The sequence below is a fragment of the Anastrepha ludens genome, chromosome 2 (assembly GCF_028408465.1).
Source record: "Anastrepha ludens isolate Willacy chromosome 2, idAnaLude1.1, whole genome shotgun sequence".
Lineage (NCBI taxonomy): Eukaryota > Metazoa > Arthropoda > Insecta > Diptera > Tephritidae > Anastrepha > Anastrepha ludens.
In genome coordinates, this window is record NC_071498.1 from 351,089 (window position 1) to 371,924 (window position 20,836).

Below are 20,836 nucleotides of genomic sequence, written 5' to 3' on the forward strand. Positions count from 1 at the left end.
CGTACGATTGTATTACGATAATCGACGCTCTGTGAAAAGTGTTCATCGCGCGCTCAGGCCAAGTTATGGGGTTCAGCGAAGATGACCATTTTTGGCTCAATGGCTTCGTATTTAGGCTGAAGAGCAACCCGAATTCATTCAAGAACAGTCATTACATCCATTGAAAACAGTTTGGTGCGGCCTATGGACTGGAGGAATCATCGGCCCACATTTCTTCAAAGAAGATGCTGGCGCCAATGTAACATTGAATGGCGAACGCTATTGCGCCATGACAAACGATCTTTTGATCCCGAAAATTGTAGCCCGTGATCTCCACAAAATTTGGTTTCAACAAGACGGCGCTACTTGCCATCCATTCCCGTGAAATAACGGATTTACTGCGTCATCGTTTCGGTGAGCGATTTATCTCTCGTCTCGGACCAGCGAGTCATTCAAAATTGGTGATTATGAAAAGCCGTGTCACGACGCAGTTGCGGCCAACATTTAAAAGGGATTGTCTTTAAAAAATAAATGTCATTAATGGTTGTACACAAAAACATTAAAGATTACCTAATCAATTTGAATTTTCATTGTTTTATTTCAATTTAAAATCCGATACCTCTAAACTGATCACTCTTTACATACGAACTTCTACACATACATAGTATAGTTTAGGCGCTGTACCAACAAATATACGCATACTATTAAAAGGCGATCGGCCAATCAGAATACTCGTACATTCACACATATTGCAGTTATCAAAAACTATCAGCTTCGCGAACACAACTTATACATATTATTACAAAAAGGATTTTTCAATAGGGACATAACAATATTTTAATGTAAATAAAACACAGAATAACTGTGATATTTTTTCCAATTTAAAAATGTAATTCGATATCGTTCTCAGGCAAACGCGAGCACGTTTGCACTAGTTGAACCATTGGAGTTAATTTTCCATACATATCGGCCGATATCACATGCCTTATTGTTCCTGAGCTCCTTTAATCTTGTTGGCGTGTTGGCGTGAACCAATGGCTTAAGATAACTCATAAAAAGAAATCCAAGAGGTTACCATTCAACTAAGCCATTGCCGAGATTAAACGATTGGCAAACTTCCTTTCAGTAAATCAATTGCTTGATAAACTACGTGGTGTGGGGCAAACCGCATAACATTGGTGTCACATCCAATTGTGGTCAAATATATTTTTTCAATATGGCGCGAAACCAATTTCATTGACCACTTACAGGTGCTATATTTCAGTACTTCTCGAATATTGATTTAAGTCCAAAAATTGGATTAAGAACTCTTATAGTTTCTATCACCGACTCGTTTGTGAACTATTTTAATCTCATATTTTATTTTTGGCCTGTTTTTGTAAGTAGTCTTTACGAATATTGTTCATTGGCTAAACAATAAATAAATAAAAATAAAAGCTTAAGGGCTCATTTGTATATAAAGTAAATACGAAATGTTTATGCCCCTATTGAAAGCCCCATAATATACTTGTACAATCAGTTAGATTTCGTCTGAGCTTTAGTTGCCGTTTCTATTCTCAATATTCTCGAGTTTCGATGATAACGAAATGTCCCACTTTAAACCAATAAATACTCGGACAGTTTGTATAATATTTCAGATAGTGACAGAACGTGCCAGCTTGAATTCAAAGACACATTGAATACATAGGACCCGGACAATTCATAGTGAGAAAGAGTTTTGTACAGACTTTTGGAAATCCTAACAAGGAACTTTATAAAGAAATGACTTTGAGGAATCGAACCGTAGTCCTTTTATACCTGTTGGTTGTGCACTCCGGCAACAAAGTGGGCCATGCCAATAATAATCACACATTGGTATGTGAACAACAAAAGAATAGAATTTAAACTCTTTTAGTAAAAATGGAAGGGCAGATAAGCAGTATCCGTTTTTATGTTGTACATAAACAGCAAACATTTTTTTGTTGTACATAAGACAAGGTAGTACTTGTGTGTACGTACAAGAGATTAAAAAGTGGGGTAACTTAACTGAAATAAACAAACAAACACATTTAAAGTGGCATCATTATTTGTATCGCCTCTATATAGCTACTTCATGTCTGAAGTGGAATATTTTTGTTGTTCCTATTTGACCAAATATTAAATATATGTACTGTTGCTTGTTTTTCGGTCCCTAAAGTTCGATTAGCCATGTTTTGCATAGTTTGACTGCGATTATATAATGTGCCCTTCAAGTAAGTTCTTTTAATTAAAATATGTAAATTGTATTAGTCATTATTGCTATTTTTTATACTGGAGCAATTGGAAATTCTATAGAAGGCGATGTGCAGTGTGGATTTTCTGATTGAAGCTCCTAGAATATAACCGCAATACATCTTATTAGGATCAATTTATTTCTTAATTACTGTGGTTAACCTGCTTCTTCAATATCAATTTCACATATGCGGATAAATGTTCACGGACAAGTGTTCGCAACCGGGAAAAAGTACTTTCCAACATTTTTCCAGTTTGACAAGTTTGCTGGAAGCGCTTTATTTGTAAAACTTAGCTTCACCAACTGCTGCGATTTTATTACACTGTACATCTTGAATCTGCCCATAAATCTGCAACTGGCGGTATTTATACTTTTACCACACGATATGATTTTTCACGACTTCCTTAGCAAAGTTCCATATATTAATGTTGATTTTCTTCAATAAACAAAACACCCTCGTTTTTATAGTATTTATAGTATTCTCAGATAAATGTTTATGGACGCAGTGTGGTGTACGTTAATGGTCAGTGCCGCAACACGTGCGAAGGAGGATATATAGATGAGAACAACGCGTGTGTGCCGTACGTTCTTCAACATTGTCCTGCTGGATATTTTTTAATGAATGGACTATGTTATATTCAAAATTCAAACAACTGTTTAACAGGTTTTTCAAACTAAGAAATGCTTTGATGTTTTCACCGAACTTGTCATTTTAGGGTATTATTTTTCTAGTGGGATTTGCTACCCCACTGTACCGCCTCCATGCGAGCATTTCAGGATGGATCCTTCATTTGAGATAAAGCTTCAACCAAAACCAACAACGGAGAGATCGGACCCAACCCCAAATCCAATAACACGTTGTCCCTTAGGCTCAGTATTGACAGACAATGAATGTCGCAAAATACTATGTCCGATGGGTGAATACTACCAAGGTCAATGCTTGCAACCTGTATGTCCCAAAGGAACAGTTTGGCACAAACAGCGTTGCCAAGAGCCGGGTTATATTACCACGATTCTTGATATCGAAAATGTATTCATCAATGAAGCTCGTGATAGGCCTGGCATAATAGCTCAGGAGAATATAAACAGCTATGTTACACAAAAGCCAGCACTTTCTGTCTCAACGACTACGTCTAAAATCATTAAACGGATTACAACGACACCACCACCGCAATCAACGAATTCTCCGCAAGGTATTTGTTGCACGATTCTTACACCACGTATTTGTAAGTTATACGGCAAAAGGTGGGTTTGCTTCAACCACCAATTAAAGCGATGCGATGCGAAGTTATGTTCACACCCCAAGATCTATCTCCGGGTGCTGGAGCCAATATATGATCCACCAATTTTAGTAATGCCACCAAATCCACCACTGGAGGTCTGCTCAACATTCGAATGCGATAATACAAGTAAATATTCTTGAATGCACAGTATGGTGACATTTTGTAGGCAAACAAATAATTTTTTCGTATGCACACATTACATGCATTCATAAATATTTTTCGCATTTGTAGGTATACTCGACTGCTCTGGATGCAAAAGTAACCGCCGCGAAAAATGTTCCCCTTACTGCTATCATTACCAGTGTCCCAACAGCCAATGTACTTTCGTGGACCTAAAGGAATACTGTATAAAGTATCCTCGTGAATTTGGATGTGTCAGAAGAGATGGATGCCTATGGGATTGGTGTACACAAGAAATAGTTCAAAATAAGTTTGATTTTTTTAACTAATTAATTTAGTGTGGTTACTTTTAATTTCAAGTTTCTACAGTAGATTAGAACACAACCCAACAATTTGGTACAGCCCCAAAAAAGCTTAAGCTTAAGCAAAAGAGCTTTTTATTGTAGAAACTATCCAGCAACGAACTTCATAAATAAAGCTGACAACATCATGCGCTCTTCAATCTATCTCCATACGTACGTTACATACACACATGCAACCATTATACCGAAAGTTAGTGCTTATTTTTGTGGAGAGGTCTCCATTCTAGCGCAAACTTTGGAGCTGCTCGGCAATGCTGAATACTTGCGAGCTTGTGGGCATCAGAAACAGTTCAAACGCGAGAGTGGTTTAGTAAAGACATGGGCCTCAACAATCGGCGGATAATTTAGAAGAAATCAAGTAAATAAAAAATTAAAAAACAGAAAAGTGTATACAAATAAAACTGAATCTTTGTGTATTTGGGTGTGGGTCTGTGTGTGCGTGTATTTGTGGTCGTTCGGGCAATACATGTTTAAGGTGTACCCACTAAATATGGATACTTGACGCGCTCTCGTCCCCCTCCAGTAAACGAAACTCAACGAACTCGGTTAAAAATCGCAAAATACACTGCACCTATATATTCAAGATACGTATGTATACATACATATATATGTGTGTAGATTGTCGGGAAGAGTGTGCGATGCAGTCGACTGCGGAACCTTTGATTGTGTAGCACGAGGTGAATGGGGCAGACGAGTGTAAATAAACGATAAAGCGGCAGCAAACCATTATTAAATGCTTATTCCTGCTATTTGTTTATGCAATTTGATTTAATTCCATTGTAGAAGTAAAAAAGACTCGGAGTATAACGATGACGGAACCGATGTGATACACAATGATGGAACGGTAGCGTCGTTGGTCACATCTGCGACGAATATGATGAATGTTAAAGTGTTGTGGCGGGCGCGGTTGAGATTTTGTGTTCATCGTTTTCGATTAGTGGTGTCTCATTCATGTCATGAATGAAACTATCTTAAGTGCAATAGTGTAATCGTTAACAAACCAGCAACCAAGTTACGTTGACGCTGCACGAAAGCATATTGTAGTCTTGGATAGGACACACATACGAGTATTTATATATAGATCTGGATTGTTGAATACGCCCTGATTGTGCTTTGTTTTGATGTATACAGTGGCTGATATGTGCACATATGTATGCACATGTGTATGCAAACTTCTAGGGGAGCAACAGCTAACTGCTGATAGGAGGTAGTTCTATTTCGGGTTGTATTGGGATTATCGATGTTGCTAGAATTTATGAACTCGAATGGGATTCAATCTCGTGCTTCTTTATTGTATACATATATGGATACATTGTCAACACATGTGTATGAAGATTTTTTTTTTCACTCAGATACATATATTCCACAATCCCCATCTGTACCTACAGTTTAAGGAAGTTTGTAACGCGAAATAGTTTCCCTGCCACAAAAAGAAAACAAAAAACGGGAAAATACCCATCACCTACCCCGTATGTTTTAAAAAAATGGGTGTAAGGGGGGTAGAGGGGGTATTCTACTTTCTAAAAGTGAAAACCTCACTTGTCGGCGGCTTATAGTTTTTAAGTTATTTGATTTCAAAATTTGTAAAATTGACCAAGAATCCTCCTATTTTGGTTATTACAACCAGCCGAAGTGCTGCCAGACATCGCATAAATAAACAATTTTATATACGTCTATTCATATATATACAGTGGTACATTTTCGTTTAAACGCATTGCATTTTTTTCGTTTACTTTAGAACTGTTTTAAGATTACAACAATAACAACAACAAATATTCTTCCAAACTATTCGTTAAGGTAACAGTAAACCATCGTTGCATTTGTTTCTTATCTATTGCTTTTTGTTGTAAAATAACGGGTCTCTATTTAAAATTGTGCTTAAAAATGCTACATATTCAAAACGCATTTTATTATTTCAATTTATTTCTAATTCTTACATAAATTAGTTATTAATATTTTATTCTTATTATTATTAATATTTTATTATTATAACTAGCATTACCCCGTGGGCTTCGCACCACCATACATAAAATGTTTTTTTTATATCGCAAAAAATTTTTCATATTAAGTTTTCTTTATAGAACTTGTAAAATTTTTAAACTGTTGAATTAGTTGATTTTTTTATTCAACATACTTTCTAAAGATGTCACAATAGCCTTTTCTGTACTTTTTTAAAATTTGATTGTATTGGTCACCTATATACAGGTAAGGTGAAAGAGCCGATAAAAACTTGTAATTAAACTTTGATTCTTTAATATCCATTTTAATTTTTTACGTTAAATAAATTATGCTAAAATAAATAAAGTTAAAAATGTTTTCCCAGTTAATCCTTTAGCATTTAATTTTTTATTATATTTTCGTCCAAAATGTCTTGCAATTCAATAAAAAATTTATTGCTAAAAAGATTTGATTTTTGAACACAATAACTTACAAAATAAAATGAAATAATTTTTATTTTTATTTCGGAAAAAGAAAATCAACGTTTAATTTAATTCAATTGTATACACAACATTTTTTGTTTTATTTTGGGGTGCATAAATAAACAAATTTTTTGGCGCTCCATTTCTCGAACATGCAACGTACAGTTGGCCGTGGGAAAAGCAAGTTTCCTCTAAATGAACTTGTTTACGGTCATAGCAAAAGATAGCCGAACAGGAAATTGAAGACGTTTAAATTCGAATGGCATGTCCGTTGGTATTAATGGGATGCGTGGTATTGGTACAATTTCACCTTTTGCTTTGCCAGTGAGAATTGTTGCTTGAATTAAATTAGGCATCAATTTCTTCACTGAAAGTCTCGTTCCATTACAAAGTTTCGGTGCATTAAGATTTCGGAGAAGTATAATCGATGAACCAACTTTCAAATTCAAATTATGCGGTGGCATGCCTGGTGGTTCCAAAGAATTTAAAAACTCGACCGGATAATTGACTGCGTCTTCATTATTCATAGCAGTATCAATGGATTTATATGTTACCGAATCACCTGGCAATTTTTCCTGGATGTGGAAATTTATTTCATTGACATTGATATTTTTTGGTGCTAAAATTGCACGTTCTCGTAACCAATCATGGTTATTATAATTTTGAACAATATTTGGGAAAACGCGATCAATGAGTTCTTGTTTTGATGATACAATTATGCAAAAATTATTCGGTAACATGATAAACCCATTTTGATCACTTGCAATTTTTCCATCGCCAATCTTCAGCAATTGCTTTGAAAACTCACGTGCTGATGAATCATTTTGAAGACGCAATTATTTAAAAATCATATTTAAACAAAAATAAAATGTGTATGTACCAGTTGTTGGATTTATCATTGGTATGTTGATATGATAGCCATCGTCCCCTCTCCAAAACAAAATGGGGTATTGCAATGCATCATAACAGCGATGGAGTTCTGAAATACGTTGTAATTGCTCATTTCTACGATACAAAACAATATCTCGTGGCTGAAACTGTTCACCAACCACAACAATAGCTACTTCGTCAATCGTTGGTACATTGAATCGTCTGGCGTGCTTCCAATTGGTGTTTTATCGGCTTTTATTATGATTTTGTGGCCATCGGTGGGCATCAGATCGAGTGCCACTTTGAACAATTTCACCAATTCATTGTGTTGATGGAACATTGTTTGCAATTCATTCACGATTGATCTTCTCGTATTCGTCGAAATTGCACAGCGCTGATCTAATTCACGATTCTCATCACCAATAAAATATATGTATTTGCAAAAATTGATGGTCACCATCTGGGAATGGTAGCAAAGACCCAGCTCTATGGTATATTTGACCTTGAATCTGTAAAGTTCGAGAAATATATGTAGATAATGGATCTGAATTTTTAAAAACATTTTAACTGGTTGTAGTACATAAGAATGCAATCTCTTAACCTGAAGGCGAGTACCCAATTGGTCTATATCTGGAGTCCTTAGTTACCCAGCGAAAAGAAAAGTCCTCTTTCATTAGCATTTATCAACAATTTACAATGGATACTCATGTAGTTCAAACACATCCTAGGGTTATTCAGGTCCACGTTTTGGTCTATATCTCGAGACCCTAGTTACGGAGGGGCATTAAAAATACTCTATACTATAGCAATCATCAACAGCTCCCATTTGCTATCCATATTGTACGAACACATCCTTAAGTTATCGGGGTCCACATTTTGACCGATATCTCGAGACCCTAGTCACGGAGCGGCATCAAAAATACTCTATACTATAGAATCATCAGCAGCTTCCATTTGCTACCCATATTGTACAAACACATCCTAGGGTTACCCGGGTTCACGTTTTGGCCTATTTCTCGAGACCCTGGTATCCGATTCTTAAAATTTCAAAACACAAACCAACTACTGAATAGTCCAAACAAAGCCTAAAAATTTGGTTTGGATAGGTGAGCCCGTTCTTGAGTTATAAGATTACCAAGGAAATGTAACTTCTTTTTATATATATAGATTATTATTAATATTTAGTTGTGCCGCCTTTCGCTGCTACGACATCAAATAATCGATTTGGCATTGATTGCACCAAACTTTGCCGAAGGGATCTGTCCACATCCTCCCATGCTTCTTTTATTGCTAATTTCAACTCTAAAACTGTTTTGTAAGTTTTTCCTTGGGCTTTTTGACCGTAAATTTTCCTCGACATCCATCCCCAGAGATTTTCTATTGGGTTCAAATCGGGACTACAAGCGGGCCACCCCAACAGGTCAATTTTATGCTCCTTAAGCCAATTTCGAGACTCCCTTGACACATGGATGGAAGTGTTGTCTTGCTGAAAAATGCTGTCTTCGTCCATTTTTTCATCTAAAAATGTGATGAGGGCATCTTCTAACATATCGGTGTACGTTACGTAACACAACTTTCCTCCATTCCGTAGTCCAATGAATGTGTTTATGGGCAAATTCCAAACGAGCTTTTTTATGATGTTCCTTTAACATTGGCTTAGACTTTGGTTTTTTCCATTTTATATTTTCATCACTTCGTAAAATGTGCGAAATGTGTTTTGCCGTTACAGGAAGACCCTATTTATTTTTTATTTGTGTGCAATTCAAAAAATTTTTCGTAGCCTCATACTTTATTTTGTTTTTGTCACGCTGTGACAATTTTGTGTTGCCTTTGGTTGCTTTCTTTATTCCATAATTGTCTGCTTTCTTTAAGAAAGCACGCACAACTCCTTCCGATCTTCCAATTTTTCGTCCAATTTCACGATTGGAATAGCCCTCCTCATGGTAAACACTGACCAATACCCGTTCCTCATCATTTAAGTATTTTGCTTTAGGCATTTTAGAAAATCTGAAGAAATTAGGTTAAAAAATTTAATTTAACTAAGAAATTTGAATGAATGTGTAAAAAAATTATAAGAATTTACCAAAATATTCAGTTACAAACAATATTCACAAGTTAATCACTTTTAACTTCACTACTGCACTCTTTAACAAACTATGCGTTTATATGAATATGTAGCATTTTTAAGCACAATTTTAAATAGAGACCCGTTATTTTACAACAAGAAGCAATAGATAAGAAACAAATGCAACTTAACGAACAGTTTGGAAGAATATTTGTTGTTGTTATTGTTGTAATCTTAAAACAGTTCTAAAGTAAACGAAAAAACTGCAATGCGTTTAAACGAAAATGTACCACTGTATATATATATAGGTATATTTATGGATATATGTATATATGTATATATTTATATTTATATACATATATATATAATATTAATGCTTGATTTTCAGTAAAGTATGTTTGATTGTATGCATTTTGAGTTTACAGATTTGTATTTGGTGGGTGTATTTAGATTTGTAATCAAACAAAAAAAAAGTTATTTATTAATATTTCATACATATACCTATATGTTGTATTTGAAAAAATATCATATATTAATATTTGATATATATATATATTTATACATATATTTTATTTCAAACAAAAATACGTCATAAATATTTAATATAAAAAAAAATAGCGCCGCAGGCGAAAATTTGGAATAAAAAATTTTTAATTCCAAATTTTCACTATATTATGAATATATGATATATATATATATACACATATATATTTTATAAAAAAAAATAGCGCCGCAGGCGAAAATGTGGAATAAAAAATCGCGCGATTTTTTATTCCAAATTTTCACTATTTTATGAATATATGACATATGTTCTTTTTTATATATTAAATATCTATATATAAAAAAGAATAATTAAAAAATTTTGCGTAAAACTTTTTTCTGCGTAGGCGGCCTTTGGCCGCACTTAAAAAAAATAACCCTTAATAGTCCAACACCGTCTTCGCTGCACACAGGAGTTTTCGTGAAGCTGAACTGTATTTCGAAAATCATATCGATATTGTATTTAAATATATATATGAACTCAAAATATGCGCCTTAGAGGTTGTAAACCCCCATTCCCTCATTATTCTAACAAAAAAGAATGTGTGGAAATTATGTTCCTATGCAGTGCCGGATTAACACAAAATGCCGCCCTGTGCACCATGAAGAATGCCGCCCTAATTTTTTAAATTTGTGTGTGCGTATTTGTATTGTAGTACAGAAAATCGTCGTTACACAATAAACAGGTGTAACAAAACAAATTTTGGGTAGTTTTATCCATCAATTAACAGACTATAGAATAATATTTGATATATTTCAACCTTTATTGTTGAGCAAAATTTTTATTGTTTAATTATAAATTAAGTGCCAAGAAAGTGTAATAAATAGCATAAAATATAGTAGTGCATCTTAAAAAATAGAATCCAATTGAAACTATAGAACAGCATACTTGCTTAAACATATTATCAATCTTTATTAGATGAGCAAAAAAGAGGAATGATTGCTTTTATGAGATCAAGTTTTGACACATCACCTTAAATGCGAATACGTCTGACTTTTCGTACTGCAAACTGATGTATTAAATTGTCACAATTCAAGCGTTCAAGTAAATCAGACTCAATGCACAGTAGAGCCAGACTATTCAGACGGTTTTCAGACTTGTTGAACGCAAATGATTTTTTACTCTATTCAGACATGAAAATGAACATTCTGCACTGCAGTTTGTTGACGCTAATGTGTTAAATATTCGATATGCTATCTCCACATTTGGAACTTCAGTATATAACTCGTTCGTCCGCAGAAGAATCAGAAGATCAGATGGCTAGTTACGTTCTATTTTTCGTTCAGAACAGTACGCGTGAAAATGAATCATTTCGTCAGTGAATGAAATCTCAAGGTCTGAAGCATAAGCTTTTCTCAAATATTCCGATCTTTCACGAAGCTCTTTGAAATTCAAACCTCCAAAATTTGTAATCACTGAAAATTTCTCGTATAACCTTTCATACACATGTGGGCAAAAAGTAAGGTGAATTTGGTTGTAAAATGAAAAATCTTTATTTATAATCCCCTCTCGATGAAATACACTTATGCCAAGGATTTTTCCAATCACCGAAACATGCCAAATAGTACATTTCCGGTATAGCCATCAGCACCTTCTTCGATTCAGCTTTTATCTCCTCAATCGACTCGAAACACATTCCCCGGAGTGGTCTCTTGAGTTTTGGGAATAGCCAGAAATCACACGGAGCCAAATCAGGCAAATACGGTGGTTGCGGAACGATATGCGTGGAATTTTTGGCGAAATGGTCACGAAGAACGAGTGCAGTGTGAGACGGTGCATTATCGTGATGCAAAAACCAAGAGTTGTTGACCCATAATTCTGGTCTTTTTAGACGAATTGCTTCACATAAACGACGCATAACGCTCAAATAATATTCCTTATTAACAGTTTGGCCAGATGGAAGGAATTCATAGTGCACCACACCACGAAAATCGAAAAAAACTGTCATCATGACCTTTATTTTTGAACGACTTTGACGTGATCTTTTCGGTCTGGCCTCGGCTTTAGCACGATATTCGCTTTATTGGTCGGTTGTTTCAGGGTCGACAGCATAAATCGATGGTCGTCCGGAGCGCCCCAAGTCTCGACCCTCTTTGAAGTCTTTGTACCACTTATAAACATTTTTCTGCGACATGGTCGAATCACCAAAAGCCTTCTGCAACATGCTAAACGTTTCCGCAGCCGAAATTTCATTCCGCAAACAAAATTTGATGGCACTTCTCTGCTCAATCAAATCAGACATTGTAAAAATCGAAAAATGCACTCTTGGTCGTTTGGTAAACACAAGCGTAAATATATTACTGATAATGACATTCGCATGAAAGTTGGCCCAGATGTTACTAACAGTGCTGCCAACTTATGAAAAAAATAGCTAGAGCGAAATTTTAATCCCGCGAAGTTTGACAAATAAATTCACCTTACTTTTTGCCCTCTTTGCCCTGCTTGGCTTGTCTTTCTCAATTCTGAATCAACGTTGTCTAGTATGATATTGAAGGTATTTACTCGAAAATTATCGCTTCCTGTCAATTGAACTTCCCCATCTCTTGATTCGTCAGCTTGTAACTTTCTTCTTCTTTTTCTCGAAACAGTCGTCTGATATTCTTGACTCTCTGACATGTCCAACGCTTCTTTTTCATAAACTTCAAATTGCATTCTTGTATCTGCTACTACTTTTATTAGTCCACGATAGTCATTAACTACATTAGTAATGTTGATTTCAACTTTCTGTAATCTTTTACTAACCGCGTGGAGTCGTGATAGTAAAAAATGCCAAAGAATGTGCATGAATGTTATCTCAAGTCTCTCTAATTGAATCCTCAGTACTCTAGCTTTTTGTCTCTTTATAGCATTCTCAGTTACATCTTGCGCCACATTTGCGCTAACCGGACTCTCTCCAACTTCGAAATATTTTTGTTATTGCGAATAAAATCAATTTGTATGCCCTAGAGAAGTCAATGAATAAAATCGCTCCTATGCCTGGCGGGTATTGTGGGCCACGTACTATATAACAATAGATAACGATTATTTCTGTGTGCACGATTAATTAACGTTCAGAAATAAACTTTTCTATTCTTACAATTATTTCTCGCATAGATGAATGTCTAAACTTTCACTAACTGTTAGAAACTAATCCGAGATCAGCTTCTTATTTTCTCCATAAGCGTTTTCCCTAAGGTGGCCCCTAATATCCGCCGCTCCTCGAGTATAATTTTTTTTTTTTTTTCAATATTCTTCTCCTAGTTTTGCCGCCCTTCTAGAATCTGCCGCCCTGTGCGCAGGCACCGTTGGCACTTAGTGTAAATCCGCCACTGTTCCTATGTTGCTTCGTTTTCAATCGCATTCCATTTTCTTTTTGTTTGCTTCTGGCAGCACTCCATTCAGCCATGCTTTTCAGTTATTGTTAATTTCGCTGGCGCGCCAAGAGTTTGCAAGTTATAAATGCAATTTAAATTGTTAATTTATGGTATATATAAATAAAAAGTGTTAGAAACGTGTGTGTATGTTAATGTAGTTTAAATAATTATTCAAATAAATGTGATAAGTGCACTTATTGTATCAAAATTTGGTGAAGGTAAAAGACAAATTTTTTCAACAAATAACTTAAAAACTATTATTAACTGAATAGTGTTGGTGCTAGTTTTCACAAAATAAGCACGAAATCAACATCTCCTGTGAATTTCATTGGAAAATTCGTAATATTTCTCTCAAAAAAAGAGAGGGCGCAGTGCATGGAGTCGGAGCCCAAAAAACAATACTATATTGTTTTCCAATTTTACGTGTATGGCTTAACATAATGGAACTCAGATTTTTGAATTATACTCGTGCAAGTATTTCTTTATGCTAGGCTCTTTGGGCAGGGCAATTTAGTGCCGCTGTATAACTCATAAGTTCAGGCATAAAAATAATACCAAATAATACGCAAACTTATGAATACTACGATTGATTGATGATGAGAAACCAAGTCATCCACTGAGAGTATTATATCCAGGAAACATCGAAACATCGTAAAAAGATTGTCCGGCATAATTATTGAATTGAAACTCGGGTGTTCGTAAGCTCAATACAAAAGAAATTGGCATATGGTAATTTCGGCACGACGATACACCAACTCTTTTAAATTTTTGAATTTGAAATTGAAAAGGTCGAGCCAAGGAGCACCAGGAGATTTGGGGGCTCCTAAAACACTCAAGCTAAAGAGCCCATTGTATTTAAAGCTCTGGAAAGGGGGTAGATAGTTAAGGAGGGAGGGAGAAAAGTATCAGAGAAAGAAATAGAAAAGAATAGAGACAGAGATAGAGATAGTTAGTCCAGTGAGAATTTTCCAGATTCTTTGGCAAATCTGTAAATATCCTCTAGTTTTAGAGAACGAATATTACTCATTCTCATGACATCGGAACCCAATACTCGTAGTCGTGCTCTAGCAAAGGCAGGACACTCACAGAGAAAGTGCTCAGTGCTATCCGCTTCCTCCAAGCATGACCATCGCTCTTTATGTAGATTGCCTACATAATCGCTGATCCAATTCTTGATTCCTGCGGGACTGATTCCGATTATTGGCTCTGGCCTCTGTGGGGGCACCGCTGATCCACGGTTGGCCAATTCGTCGGCAATTTCGTTTCCTTGAACATCGGAGTGTCCCGGAACCCATATAAGTACAAGCCTGTTTTGTCTTGCGACAGAATTAAGCTTCTTCTTACATTCTTGAACAATCTTTGAGGTTTGCTTCGCGTTCTCCAGGGCCTTCAATGCAGCCTGACTGTCACTGAAGACTCCAATCTGTTTCCCGCTCCATCTCCTCTCGATTATCCATTCGGCTACTTTTAGGATAGCAAAAACTTCTGTTTGGAAAACAGTTGCCATTCCCCCCATAGCATAGTGATACTTATTACTATCGTTTAAGTACCATCCGGCTCCAGACCCTATTTCAGTCTTGGACCCATCGGTAAAGAAAATATCCGTCAAACCTCCCTGCATGCATTCTGGATTGCTCCATTGCTCACGCAATGGAAATCTGACATCAAATTTCCTTCCAAATGAAACGGTGGGTATCAGGTCATCCTTAGGTGCCAAAAACAGTGGATACTGCTCCGACAGCAACTTAAAGATTTCTCTGTGTCCCGAAGTTCCATCTTCGTGCCAGAAACCATATTTATGGAGTCTACACATTGCTTTTATTGCTTCCTGTTGTATCTTAAGATCCAGGGGGAGCAAATCAAGCATAGCATTCAGGCCATCACCAGAGGTTGTACTCATGGCACCCGTGATGCATAAACATACACTTCTTTGCAGCCTGTATAGTTCCCGGATTGTGGACTTAACCATGCTCCGTCGCCACCAGACCACAGAAGCGTAAGTGATGATTGGTCTGATAAGTGCTGTGTATATCCATAGGACAGCAGGTTTCAGACCCCAATTTTTGCCAAAGGCTCTACGGCATTGCTGAAAGATCTTCAATGCACGATTCACCTTCAGTGAAACGTGTGTCTCCCAAGTCAGTTTCTTATCCGAGATTACTCCTAGATATTTAACTTCGTTGGAAAGACCAAGTGTCACACCTTTCAGTGTTGGAAGACTGAGTCCATTAAATTTCCGTTTTCTCGTAAACAAGACTATGGTTGTTTTGTTCGGGTTAACGGAAAGACCTTGTCTCATGCACCAGTCATCGATTTTGTCAAGAATCCTCTGCACTTTCGTGCAAAGCCTTCAATCTTGCTAACAAGATCGTGTAAGGCTGATTCACATGATTTTCCGCTCTGGTAAGCGTGTTGATTTCTACTAAGTGGACTTCTCGGCAATACCCTCACTCGAATATGTTTCTCCACCACTCGTTCCAGACTTTTCAAACTGAACGATGTCAAACTGATTGATCTAAAACTTTTTGCTAGGAATAGTCATCTTTTCCTGGTTTCGGAATAAATACTACTCTTACGCGTCGAAATTGGGATGGTATATAACCAAATGCAAGACAGGCTGTGAAGATCCTTTTCAGGGCCTCAATCAGCCTGTCTCCTCCTTTTTTAAGCATTGCTGGATATATTCCGCCAGGTCCAGGGGACTTAAAGTTCTCAAAGGAAGATAAGGAAAACCTTATCGATTCCCTTGTCACTATCCGACTAGCAATATATCAGCTGTACCTAGAGGTTCCACCGTTGCTACCGTTGTTGTTCATGCCACTCTCATCTTCAGAGAGAGTTCTACTACCCGGAAAATGGGTTTCGAGTAAAGCATTAAACGTTTCCGATTTGGAAATGGTGTATGAACCATCAGGTTTTCGAATGGAATCCAGCCTTACTGAGCGGTCTAAATGAAGGACCTTACAAAGTCTCGCTGTTTACCTGATTTCTTCGACGTTACTGCAGAAATTTCTATAGGATTCAAGTTTTGGCTTTCCGTACTTTTTTCTTATATTCTCTCTGTGTAAGTCGATGATTAGCCCAGTCGTCTTCTGTTTTGGTCTTCACGGCCTTATTAAGAAGTTTCCTGGACCGTACACGAAGCTTCGACAGTTCAGGGTTCCACCAAGGAACCGCTTTCCCCTGTCTGCTTTGCCTGAGTGGGCACAGTTCCTCAAAGCAATTGATTAAAGTACCTTCTAATTTCTTAGTAGCATCTTCAATCATTTCTGCTGATTTGAGTTTGTTCAGGTTTGGTAGTCGCTCTGTTACAAGCTCACCACACCTGTCCCAGTCCACATTTCGAGGATTCCTACCGGAAGGTATTGATATTGTGTCAATTCCCAGTCGGAATTCGATAAGACGATGATCAGAAAGAGAGTCCTCTTCCAAAATTCGCCATCGGTTGATTTGATTTCCAACTGACCTATTGGTAAGTGTTAAATCAATCACCTCTTGTCTCCTTCTGGTCACAAAAGTTGGTTTGTTACCAGTGTTTTGAATGACCAAATCGGATGACAGGATAAAATCCAGTAACTTGAGACCTCTGGGGTTGCATTTGCTGCTTCCCCACACAATGTTCTGTGAATTTGCATCACAGCCCACTATTAGCCCCAGATTATTGGATTCTGCGTACTTGACCACTTCTCTTAGCTCCCTCGAAGGAGGTGGCTGTAAAGAGTCGTAGGGTAGGTAGGCCGAAACTAAGGTAGCTTTGACACTGTTCCCACTTTTCAAGTACTTTATTTTTGCAGCAACGATATCTCCGGAGCATAGCTATTTTAACATCGTGTGTTCGATCAACCTCGGCATGATAATACATGCTCGCGGTCTCACATTCCCTTCACAATGAAGTATTTGTCCCCACGACATAGCACCTAGACCACAGATACGCTTGCGACATACCCATGGTTCTTTTATAAGTATTATGTGTGGGTTTGTTTGCAGTTTTGCATGCCTACGGCACAAGAGAGCCGTAGACGCTTTGCTATGCTGCAGATTTATTTGTGTAAATATAACTTCAGTCATGAGACTGAGTATATTTACGCTTTGTCCACCACCTTATCCTGAACACGGAAGTGGACTCGCCCCAGATGTAGGTGAGGACGGCACCAGTACTTCGACTTAAGAACCTTGAGGGACCCAAGATCGATACCCAGTACCAGGTGGGAACCCGCCTCCGAAGTGGTAGCGGATTTCTGCCTGATGCACGAGTATACTCTGCAGAGAGTCGTGTCAAGATCCTTATTCTGAACACGGATGCGTTTCAGGAGTTCTGCTGAATTACAGGAAGGACCCGGAATCCAGACACTCGCTCGTACCAGCCTTTCTTTGCTACTCTCAACAAGAATAAACTTGCTGTTTTCGCAGGCTGGAATCTTTGCTATCGCTTTTTCTAGCTATTCTCGGGAAAAAGCATTGGAACAGTGCACCTTTACGATGCCGTCCACCACGCTTTTCGCCTCGAAAGTCGGCGCGTCTTTCGACTCACCGATAGCTTTCCAAAGATAGCTGTCAAGATAGTCTTGTTGCCTTTTGGACAGGAGACCATCTTGTTTGTCGGTATGTATCTCCACCGTCATTGCCTTTGCTGCCATTCTCGCGAATGATTCGCCAGACGTTGACGGAAGAGTGTCATTCGACATTTGAGGTCCCTTAGCCTCTGCCTTGCCAGGCAAAGGTTTGTCTGCCTTGGATTGGGTCGAGGATGCAGGCATTTCCGAATTCCGTCTCTCTACTTTCCTCTTCTTTGCCTTTCTCCGCTTCCCGGTTGTTGGTACAGACCCCGTTTCGTTTCCGGAAGAGCGCAGCGCTACAGAGGAATCCTCTGTTCTGCCACGCTTTCCCGTTTCCGTTACAGGTGTCGAAGTTGACGGAGGTTGAGTCCTTGCCTTAGCTAGTGCTTCGGCTAGCCTCGCCTTCTGTCTTCTTCGTTTGATCTGCCTTGCGGTTAGACCAACACCTGCGTTCGACTCTCCAATAACTTCAGTCTTTTTACCGGTACTTACCTGATTCACACCAGGTTTAACCGTTGTCAAAGACTTACTCGGTACCAGAGATCCGTCTGAGTCTACTGAGAGATTGTCCGCCATCTCCACATCCTCCACAAGAATTGTTCAGTTGCTTCAGATCGTTTCGACGACGGTATATCGCTCACACTCACTCGGCTCTCCATTGGCATAGCCAATGTGCCATGTTTCACCACTAGTAGTGCGCTTCCTCCGGAACCCTGGGTGTCAGTTCCGGTCATAGGGGAATGTGGGGTTCGGGCCTGCACATCCGATGGCCGAGCCGTCGATTGCTCGACGGGAGGATTTCCCGAAAGTGGGTAACCTCGTGCAGAGAGATCCTTGGTTAGCCTCTACATTGCGATGAAATGCATTTTATACCTCCTGCCAGGTTGTCGGTACGGTACTCTCCACATAGTACTTGGGTGGCCACCAATTCCGCCGTTCCGCGGATGAGTGGATACCCAATTCCTATATGGAGCTGCCCTCTTAGTTCGTGGTAAGTTAATCTCCATAGCATGGGGTTAACTCGCCACTTAAACCTCATCCCCGCGGCAAGGAGACCGACATGAAGAGGGACCAACTCTTTGGTCAAGAGCTGTGAGTGTATTTCTGACAAAGAATACTAAATTATTTCGTTGCGGCGTTCTCACCCAATTTGGCACCTTGCGACTATTATCTGTGCTCGAAACTCTATTCGGCGATGAGAGGAAAACGATATGAGCCGCTTAAAGCCATTCAAGCTACTGTGACCACCATCGTAAACAACATTCCTAAAAAGACATAACTAGTTTTGTTAGATAACTTGGAAAGGCGTGCAAAATTTTGTATTGAATCAGTACCTTATCGGTTAATACAAATTAGAAATTAATTTTTAAATCTTCTTTTATGCCAAACCACATTTATGCTACGGTCAAGCATATAATCGGTGTGTTTTTATATTAAAAATTATGAAAACTACATGTACAAAAACTTCTGTGAATTAGATCTGCCAAAAATACTTTTTATTTCACACCAATGTTATATTTATTATTTCATTTTAATTTTACACACTTTGAAAATGGTGGAAACCCTTAAACGAGTAATTTCTGCAAGAAACTTAAGAAGAAGAACACTATCTTAACCAAGGTAAATTCATATAAGGTGATGTTCCTAACGTAGCTGATTTGTTTTTTGGTTGTGATTATGTGCTTTAAATGTCAAACTTTTTCTTGTTGTTTTGTTTGTTCATTTATATTTTGATTGAAATATGGACATTCAAACTACCAAATTGCAACAACAAGCGGACATTCACTCAACAAGTGGACGCCTCCCACAGTCGGATATAAATATGAATTTTGTTTTTGTACTACAGCAATCACCTTATAAGAATTCTGGGGATTCTGGTGTTCCCGTGGCGCCGCAATCTTATGGCAGATTTTTACAGAACTCGACGAAAGAAAACGAAATGACGGAGTAAAATTTTTTGATATCTCGCTTAGTTTTCGAGATATTGAATAAAAAAAAGGATGGAATTTAGAATAATGTATATTGGGCAATTTTTTAATGAAACTTGGTGGAGATGTTAGTGAGGTGTTAAGGAACACTCTTTATAACACCAAACTATTCTGGAAATAATAATTTCATAATTACTTGCCTTCAAAATGCCCTTTGGAACTTCACTATAATTTGCCACATTACACTATACATTTTTTAACACTTCACTAAAATTCACGAAATATACACTCACACGCGTGTTTTTACTTATTTTTATCCTTATATTCGAATTATTATTTTTTAAATAAAATGCAAATGCATTTGTCCATACAGTCACTTTCCAATTTTTTAAAGCGAATAAGAAGAAGATTGGAATGACAACAGTATGGTGTTGCCGGATGCCTGCAAATGAAACAAAAATATGAACAAAAATTAAGTATTTAAGTTTAGTGTTAATGTTGGGGATGGGGGTTATTGTTCCTCCTTACTACATACATGCATATGATGTTTTAATTTTGGGTCAATGGTTTTAACACGGAAAGGAGTTCTACGCAAAAATACGGTGGATTGCGTAGCCGGAGTTGGACTGATGAGGGTTATTTTTTTGAAGTGCGACCAAAGCCCGCCCACGCGATAAGGAGTTATACGCAAAAATACTGCGTTAATTAATTTAATTTAATTTTGATTACTTTATTATTTTTTGTGATACGCTTAATATCATTGTTTTTAAGTTTAAACGAGTTGTATTTTTTTATTCTCGAAAACTAAACGAGATATCGAAAAATTGTACTCCTATATTTTGTCTAATCTCGGCGATTTCTATCGAAACTGAAGAAAAAATTATTATTATTATTTTTTTTATTTAATATCTCGAAAACTAAGCGAGATATAAAAAAAAATTTACTCCTTCATTTCGTTTTCTTTTGTCGAGTTCGATAAGAATCCGCCATTAAATTGCGGCGCCACGGAAACAGCAGTATTGCCAGAATTCCCCTTGATCTTAACATAAAACTTTATCTTCATATGAAACTTTCGAAACTAACGTTTCCGAGCGACCAATGAATATTT

At 37.4% G+C, this 20,836-nt stretch overlaps 2 protein-coding genes across 5 annotated transcripts in view; both read left to right on the forward strand.

Moving 5' to 3' along the window:
- Window positions 1-1,587: 1,587 nt before the first annotated feature.
- LOC128861339 (uncharacterized) lies at window positions 1,588-3,965 on the forward strand. Of its 4 annotated transcripts, none has more exons than XM_054099413.1 (4): window positions 1,588-1,833; window positions 2,708-2,894; window positions 2,947-3,639; window positions 3,745-3,965. In XM_054099413.1, the coding sequence occupies exons 1-4, from the start codon at window positions 1,741-1,743 to the stop codon at window positions 3,960-3,962; spliced, it is 1,191 nt and encodes a 396-aa protein (XP_053955388.1). In that variant the 5' UTR covers window positions 1,588-1,740; the 3' UTR covers window positions 3,963-3,965. The 4 variants fall into 4 exon arrangements, with proteins under 4 accessions (XP_053955388.1, XP_053955396.1, XP_053955405.1 ...); XM_054099421.1 differs by having other exon boundaries at window positions 2,717-2,894; XM_054099430.1 differs by having other exon boundaries at window positions 1,591-1,683; window positions 2,699-2,894.
- Window positions 3,966-4,267: 302 nt separating this feature from the next.
- The window catches only part of LOC128861298 (uncharacterized), a 59,278-nt gene continuing 42,709 nt past the window's right edge, over window positions 4,268-20,836 (forward strand). The window contains exon 1 of the mRNA XM_054099339.1: window positions 4,268-4,353. The gene's annotated coding sequence lies outside the window, so the exon portion shown is untranslated. The remainder of the gene's footprint in view (window positions 4,354-20,836) is intronic.